Here is an 8711-nt window from a genome sequence, read left to right as displayed (position 1 = left end):
CAGGGGCAGGGCCGGCAGAGCGAGGCCTTGCCTTCGGCAGCTCGCAGCGCTTCGCCCCCGCTCATCCGCGCCAGCGCACCGAGGGCCCCGGCAGCGGCCCCGGCCCCGGGGGCCGAGCCGGGTTTGCTGCCCGGGGTAGGGAGGCCCAGCGCAAGCACTCGGGCCTGCATGGCAGCCGCGGAAGTGTCCCCCGGCCCTGCGCCACTCCGCCTCGGCGCCGGCCCCGGGCAGGGAGCGCCTTGCGGGCAGCTCCCCGCCCCAGAGCGGGGAACCAGGAGAGAACTGCCCAGGCCGGCGGGTCTCGGCCCATGATTCCGCCACGGCACAGCCCGCGGACTTCTGGAGCTGGCCTTTATGGCACCGCCAGAGCAGACCCGCTGCCTGCCGCACTTACGCTGGTTCCCCCGCATCTCGGGTGCGGCCGAGCTCAGCGCTTCAGGGTCTAGCAATGAACCTTTCGGGGTGTGTTTGGGGGTGTAAAATCCCGTGCTCTCCTGCCTGGCCTACAGGGCACCGTGGACGGGAAGAACGATCATGGGGCCATGAACAGGAGCGGCAAATCCTGCTCGGTGTCCGAGTGCTGAGACCTGTTGCTGTTTAGGCGGGGCGCTTCTGCGCGGATCAGCCCTGAGCGGTGCACTAGGCTAGTTTCTGTGCGAGCAATACCCTTCTGGATAATGAAGTGTTGGAAGAGAGTCTCTCATCGCTTCCTACTTGCAGAAACAAAACCGTCTTTTAGGAGGCAGCTATAACTGGCAGCTCTGCCTCTTGTTAGAAGAGCTGGGTATTTTTTCCCGATTCCGCCTTTTGGAGAGAGACTTGCCATTCCTTTGGCAGACAGTTAGTGGACATCCTCTTTATCTGTCTTACATTTTCCATGTAGAAATAGGACGGCCATCAGCATAACCCACGAGCTAGTTTTCAAGCGCAGCAGGCAGGAAAGTGACCGAGTTTTTTCCCACGGAGAAGAGTCGCCTGTTCTGATTTCTGAAATAATCTAATTTCCTCCAAACGTGGACAGATCCGGCAGAGCTAGTGTTAAAATCCCTTTCCTCGTAAAACCTGTTGGCCTTAGTCACTGCTTTCTTATTGTCTCCCCTTCACTTCCTCATTTCATCCCCAGCAAACATACGCATGTCCCCTCCTCGTCGCCTCTACCTCTTTTCCTTACGGTCCTGTGATCGGACTTGGGTAACGCTCTCCTGTCCTTTGCAATATTTTAATTCGATTTCTTTCTTTCGATTGCTTTCTAAAGTCATTGCTGATTCTAATCGTTTACTATTGTGTGCTGCAGGGGGGAAAAACATCACATTTTCGTTCGCTCTGATTTCGTTCAGTCATACAGAAGTAGGACAAGAATAAATAATTAGGATTTCAAAACAACGTTCTCCCAACCCGCCCCCTTTCCTTGTGTAATATTAACTTGTATACTGTTTTAATGTATAAGTGGAAGGACAGGGCATTTGAAACAGCAATAGCAGTAAAGAAAACTTTTAAGTGTAGTGGAAAAATGTCTGTCAAAATGTATTTTCGAAATCCGTCTCATGTCTGTTCAAAGCTTCATACAGCCATGTAACATTAAAAAATTAAAGCTATATTTTTAATATTGAAATATATCACCCTGTCATTCTGCCTAATCGCCCCTACTAGACTTTTACAAACTTTTAAGCACATCTGAGTGTCTAACGCAGTTTTTGGGGGTTCATAAACTAGTAGTAAATGTTTCATTACTCGAAAGCAGTGGTAACAGTTATAACTCATCCTGAACTTGCGTGCAAGTTCACTGCTGTGCGCCAACATCAAATATTCCGTTTAAATTGAAGTAACTTTTTCACAACATAAAATTGATAATTTGAGCTGAGCGGTATATTGCGCATTTGTAAAGCCGGTCGCAAACAGACACAATGGATGTGCTCAGCGCTGTCCTTGAATGGGACTTCTGTAGTGTATTTACATTGGTTATTAATTACTTTAAAAGCACGACTAATTAGAGGATATGTTGGATGCCGGTTTGCATAATGATTCCAGTCTTCTCTACCTCTCATTAAAAATGTAGAATCAGTATATGTAGGTAAGTAGATAAATGTATAGGTATTTATACTCTAATTATGTCATTACATGGTACAGAAGAGAAGAATATGGGCTCACAGAGAGCACTGATGTTTCCAGTAAAACTCCAGGCAGCTCCTGTACACAGCAGCAAGTCTTCAACAACAATATCAAATGTCTTCCAGTTTTGTGGAGTTGGAGGTGTAAGCCGGGAGAGCCATTCTCTCACGCTGCGCCGTTCAGCCCTGCCCAGGCTTCAGCACACGGTGCTGTACCGCGGGTCTGTCACTAGATGGCCCCACAAGTTTTCCAGTTTGGGCTCGGCAAGCAGATTAACGTCGGGATGAACTGTATTGTTGCCTTGTATAATAGAAATAGACTTTCCAGATTTCATGGTGGAAACCACTCAGTTGAAAAGTCTCTCTCTCTTGCTAACTACAGAGGAAAGAGAGTCACACAGAAAGCGAATTAACACGCCAGTCCCAATTTTCAGGTACGGGTGCTTCAGAGTGATCATCAACAACGCTTTTTAAAAATTTCTTTTGTAAGGATCAGCCTTTCTATGATCCCATGTAGAGCAGGAAGCAACTAAAGAATATATAAGCTGGAATTGCAACTGGATAGTAGTCAAATCAAGGGCAAAGTGAAAGTATATAGTAATAACATTGAAACAGGACTCGTGGTAGAGGTGATATCTTTTATTAGACCAAATAGATTTTTGCAAAAAAACAAAAACCAAAAACCCAAAAACTTTAATTGCAAGCTTTTGGGCACAGACACCCCTCTTGAGGCATAGGAGAAAACATTTTAAAAGTTCTCATGGGTAGAAATGGAAGTTCATATTTCATAGTAACAACATTAGCTCTCATGGGGCGTTTCACCCACACCTGGTCCTGTTCTAATTTCCCTTACCATTTTTTTAAGAATAGTTGGAGAAAACTAATGAATCTCTCACTGCTTGAGCCGGGTAAGACACCTAACGAAGTCAAACGCAATGCAGAAGAGTTAGACTGCTGGAGGCAAATGAGACTGAAACAACAGGAGAAGTTGTGCGAGTTCCCACCGAGGGAGCACATCGAGGCGCTGTTGTTACCTGCATTAGCAATAACACTTTGCAGTTCGTCTCTGAGCCTCCGCAGCTGAGGAGAAACAAATGTTTACTCAGGATTCCCAAGAACACTTGGCTGGACTAATGAAAGGCTGCTGGAAATGTTGGTTGATTTAATAAGTATCACGTCAATTAAGTCGGGTTTTTTTTTCCAGTTCAGGATTAATAAGCCTAGTTGAAATATTTGTGATGCCATAAGTAATAACTTACAAGATAAAATACGGGCTTTTTGGCTATAGGCCTACGCAGCTATTTAAACTTCCAGCAACTGAGCAAACAGCTCAGTCTAGCAAAAACTCACATAGTTTCTCCGGTCTCTGTAACTTCCTTTACATTTGCTCACTAATACAAACCTTGAAATATACCTTAAAAACCTTAAAACAGGTTTTTCTTAAAGGAAAATTAAAAGGACTAAAAACACTTATACAGTTAATGAACCTAGTTTTCGAGGAATATAAATATCAAATAACTCATGTGTAGGCGGGTGCATATTTCTGAGCGGAATGATTAACTGCGTTGTGTACACCTTTTTTTTGTTACTTAATATCTACTTAGTAGAAGATTATTAGTCTTTTATAGCATGTAATTTCCCCTGCACATGAATGTAGCAACATTCTCAAATATGTTCTACATAAAATGAAATACCAGCACTAGCTGAAAGGTGCAAAATATAAAATAACTCTAATAAAGGTAATTCAGAGTGCAGCTTGTGTCTGGCATTTTCTTCCCCTCGCTGGGGAGTTTCCTCGCAGCCCATTTCATCTGTCGGAGAAAACGTTTTATTCTTATTTTTGTATTATTTTAATTTGCTTTTCAGGTGGTGCAGAAACATTTCTGGAAGACCAGCCTGCTTGGGATTCGGCTGGGAGTGGGCTGGAGATTTGGGCTCGAGCTGCGGTTCTCAAGAAAGAAGTGGAGCGGAGATACTAACCCAGTTAAAGTATTTAGGAAAACAGATGGGGGCGCCAAACGACAGCAATAAAGGCGACCACAGATTTCCGCTTCTCCTCCTCCAGCAGGGGACTCGGAGCTCCGTCTGGGCGAAGCCAGCGCTCAGCTCTACAGTAAAAGGTGGGGGGGTGTCATACCCATCAGTAACTCTTCCAGCGTGAAAAACATCGCGTGTGTCTAAGGAGGACCTGTCCCTTCTCTCCGGGACGGTTGGGACAGCCCGGGTCAGCCCTGTAACACGGATCAGCCCCGAGGGCTGTGAATTCAGGGTCCTCAGTGTTTACAGTCACCTCCAGACAGAGCCCAAGCCCGGAGTGAGCGGCTCTGCTCCTCCGACGTGCTGCATCTCCCCTGCAGGGAGTCGCTGTCTCTATAGCTCCGTATTAACAGCCCAGCCCAGGGAGACCAGGGAAGAGAACTGTTTTAAATTAAAAAAAAAAAAATTGAAGTAGGTGGCAGTGCTGTCTCCCAGCACACGAGAAGATACCGCTTTCTCATCACCTCTCTTTGGGGTAAGAAAGGCAAATCTGTTACTGTCTTTTACAATTCTTTATGGGGAAAAGCTCATTTCAGAAAGTGCCTGTGTGCTGTGCTGGCCGTAGGCAGGCTTTGCCCTCCCAATTGCTCTTGGTAGAACCAGTGTGTGCCGGGTCTGTGTTGCACCCGCTGGGAAAGGATGCTGGGGTAGGGGAAAGTTGCTATTTACTTTCCTCTGGTTTGGGCTGCAGCACACAGGACACCACCACACAGCAGCTAAATTCACATTTCAAAGGGCGGAAAAAACCCGCATGAGTCGAGCGGTGGATTTTATAAACCGCGCGCCTAGAATGTTTCCTAAATATTTCGCGGGCTGTTTAGGGACTTTAACACGTTATTTTAAAAAAATCTGACGACTATCCCATTTTCGAGGTATGAATCATGCGCAAAAGCATAAGAACTTGTGTGTGACTTCCCCATGAGAAGGAACAGACTGTCTTTGAAAAAAAAATCCGATTTAATCCCAGGGAGCACTGGAGTATTGCTGTCGCCGATCAAACTCAGACACTCCGGGTCTAAAACTGTATTATGTGGGTGAAAAAAACCCTCGCGGAGACGCAAGGTTGGGCAGCTATTGAAGAGTACTCCAGAGATGCTAACGACAAAGGATTTATCTTCGTTTAAATGGTTGCCATCAGCGTCATTATTACTTGCAAAGTTATCACTGAGGGGAGACTTTCCAATAGTCACGTCTCCTAAACTCGGTAGCCCGTGTCCCTTCCAGCAAGAGAGAGACATTTTACTCCAGATCACCCCGGAAGACAACGGACAGATGAGCTAATTGAGCCACAGGTAACTTTGGGGCAAGGCTGCTAATGATAATAATAGCGTATCTCCGCGAATGTCCCAAGCCTTGGCAGAATAAACGCGAGTCATTTTATTTTATTTTATTTTTTAATTTTTTAAGCTTGTCGATCTTCGCGGACGGAGGGGATGGGAGGGGGATGGATACAAAAGAGAAACCTGTCTAGAGAATGAGATAGTGCTGCAATATGGTGCTTTAAATCATACGTGCATTTAACGCTGTGTGGAGATTTGTTGTTGTTTTTTCCCATTAAATTATACAACAGAGAACATGTCCCCCAGAGGGGGGAAATCATAGTCTGGTTTCGTCGATAAGTAGAATTACAGCAAGTAAAAGGAGATCAGGTTTAAGGATGCAGCGAGGAAAATAGACTAGAAAAGCGGGATTACAATAAATAACAGCATTTCCAGGCAGCTGTCGTACATGCACATAAAGCGGTATGGACCGGCAGCATCAGTCTGGAAAAGTCCCAGTGTGAGGCTGGTGTGCATGGGGGTGTGTGCGAGCATAAGTCCCAGTGTGAGGCTGGTGTGCATGGGGGGGTGTGCGGGCAGCATCCTTAAATAAAAGTGCTAATGCCTTCTCGGCTGGGAAGGAAAAGTAAATAAAATCGAGCGTGGGGTATGCTCGGTCCGCAGGTCCCTCTGCCAAGATTTTCTCTCGTTGCGATCTAAAATCCGCTTCCGAAATAATAAAAAGAAGCATTATCTATTATTTAGCATGTAGCTCTGTCCGAGGACAAATGAGAAAGAAGCTGCATCATTAGGACCTAAAAGGCAACAAAACAAAAATCAGAGCATAATGATGCACCTAAATGAAGGGGGAAATGTTGCACAGCTCATTTTATTAATCAGACTGTCAATTTCACCCCAGAGGCCAAACCCCAGAGCAATTCAAGCAAGATCTGATCAAGCTAAGGACAAGCGCGTTACTCTTCACTTCTTGTCTTTCTTTCTTTCTACCTGGATATATTTGTCTGCTCAGAAGCCGCCTTCATTATCCACTGACAGGAGCTTGTATTTATTTGCTTATAAACCTGTTACAATAAATGATTATTCGAACAGCGTCATTCCTACCTTAATGACGAGCACTACTTTTTGATGAATGACATTTCGGGCTAGAAAGGATGTATAGGTCATTTTGACCAGTCATTCCCTCGCTTTGGCATCCCACAATTTTTACGCCTCCCTCAAAAAGAGATAATAATATTTAGAGACACTTGCCGGGCTGAATGTGAATTAGCCCCTGCTGCAGCTGATCATTAGTACAGGACCAACCCTGCAACTTTGACATTTTTTATAAAGCTGAGATGATGGAAAGAATAAGAAAAGAGATGATTCTGATGGAAAGAGGGCTGCACAGTCCTACAGCTGGCAAAAGGCTCGCGAATTTGTCAGACTCAGCTGGAAATGCGGTGCTGGAGGCCCTTGAAAATTCTCAACACAGTGGTCGCCTCAGCCCTAGACTAACTTCCGCCTCTCTGCATAGCACTATAGGGGACATCCCTGCCAAAGGCAAATTTGAAATAGACACTTTATTCAATCTTCAGCATCAGAACACAGAGAGCAGCGTCTCCTCCGAAATCCCTTCGTCTGAGAGCAGGAAGAAAATTAGCCATTATTCAGAAGTTGCTCAAGAGGCAGATATGAACAGTGATGTGGAGGTGGGCTGTTCAGCTCTCCGCTCCCCAACCAGCCTGAGTTCCTCCCAGCTGAAGGAAAACAATAACAAAGGTAACTGCTCGTTTGTCCTCGCCGTCTAAAGCGTACAGTTTTATTTGGGGAAAACTTGTGGGCCTCTGGAAATAGCTCTCTGAATTCAGTACGGCCCGTGCTAAAGCTGCGAACTGTTGTTATTGCTGCCTTCTCACGATAGACAAGATGCACTAAACAGTCTTCATAGACCAAAGTGTCTGTGTGTGTATACACGTATCTGTATACACACACACACATCGGTATATTCCCACACACGTATATTCAGGGAAATCTCTCGCTCCTCTCGTTCGCTAACGCCTATCTCTATTTCTCCCTCTGTACACATATACGTATGTGGAATAAATTGGGTTTTTAGATCCGTAGGAAGTATGCATCGGTGTGTTTGCGTGCGTGGTTGTCTTTCTCTGTGCGTGTAAAATGTGTCATTGTGTATTCACACCAATAATAATTGGGCATTGTTCACTTTTCTTCTGTTGTAATACAGAATATTAAACGCCCTCGTATCGTGACAACTTTAAAAGAAATGTTGGCGAATTATTCTGATTGGGAAGTGTGGTAATGGAAAGATCAGTGCTTTCCTAGGTGCCATGGTATGTGCATTTTTTGTCAAACGTGTCAAGGAAGAAAAGTCGCCTACAAAGCATTGCCGGGCAGATCTTTGTGCAAGGTCGTTTTTATTGTGCGTATCTCAAACGAAAATAAGCAACGCTCACAGGGCTGCAGAAGCTGATTCCCAGTTTCTAATTATAATCAGATCATCGCGGCGTGAGAGCCGTACCACAGCTCTGAAACCGTGCCCTGCATCTGTGCCCTCGCTTGGCTAATTTGCTTCAGATACCAGAATTCTATAATTACTTAAAAAAAAAGGCCTAATTTACTTAGAATAATTTGGTTATGAAGCGATTCAAAAACTTTATTGATTCTATTAACAGCAGCAATTTGTAACGGTGACAGCTAGCATTAATTATCAGTGTTCAGAATCAGGCTGGGAAGCTCGCCTCCTGCTTCAGTTAATACGCGCAAACGCCTCGCCAGGAACAAATCTTTATTTCACTTTGTTTGCTTGCTTGTTTGTTTCTTGCCCAGGCTATTCAGAGAGCAGCTCGGCTCCCAGTACCACCACCGCCTCCTCCTCCTCCTCCTCCTCCTCCTCCTCCTCCGGCTCCAGCATAACCAACCTGCACAGCAGCAACGCACTGGGCAGCTCAGGCTCGGGGGCAGACCAGGTGAGGAGGTACCGCACCGCCTTCACGCGGGAGCAGATCGCGCGGCTGGAGAAGGAGTTCTACCGGGAGAACTATGTGTCTCGGCCCCGGCGCTGCGAGCTGGCGGCCGCGCTCAACCTCCCCGAGACCACCATCAAGGTATGTCCGCGAGATGGGCTCGCAGGGCGGGTGCTGTTGTGCTGCGCGGGAGCTGCACAGCGGCCCGGTGTCAGAGCTCTGTCCTGCTGCCTGGGAGCGGACACCCCCCTTTGTGCGGAAGGGGGGTGGGGGGAGAGGAAGGGGACGGGGCGAAACCCCGCGCCAGCCTCATGCCGGGACGG

The 8711-nt window shown here is 46.4% G+C and overlaps 2 protein-coding genes across 2 annotated transcripts in view; one reads left to right on the top strand and one right to left on the bottom strand.

The window, feature by feature from the left end:
- HOXD13 (homeobox D13) overlaps nt 1–6602 on the bottom strand; it is an 8739-nt gene extending 2137 nt beyond the window's left edge. The window contains exons 1-3 of the mRNA XM_006020822.2: nt 6545–6602; nt 6126–6158; nt 4120–4140 (exon numbers count right to left, since the gene is read on the bottom strand). Of these exons, the coding sequence (XP_006020884.1) occupies nt 4120–4140; nt 6126–6158; nt 6545–6602 (112 nt within the window). The remainder of the gene's footprint in view (nt 1–4119; nt 4141–6125; nt 6159–6544) is intronic.
- A 157-nt stretch (nt 6603–6759) lies between these two features.
- EVX2 (even-skipped homeobox 2) overlaps nt 6760–8711 on the top strand; it is a 53594-nt gene continuing 51642 nt past the window's right edge. The window contains exons 1-2 of the mRNA XM_014518589.1: nt 6760–7183; nt 8252–8529. Coding sequence (XP_014374075.1) covers nt 6760–7183; nt 8252–8529 — 702 coding nt within the window. The remainder of the gene's footprint in view (nt 7184–8251; nt 8530–8711) is intronic.

This window comes from Alligator sinensis, unplaced genomic scaffold (assembly GCF_000455745.1).
Source record: "Alligator sinensis unplaced genomic scaffold, ASM45574v1 scaffold321_1, whole genome shotgun sequence".
NCBI lineage: Eukaryota > Metazoa > Chordata > Crocodylia > Alligatoridae > Alligator > Alligator sinensis.
Note: the sequence above shows the minus strand (reverse complement) of the source record. Positions and strands in the feature narration are given on the sequence as shown.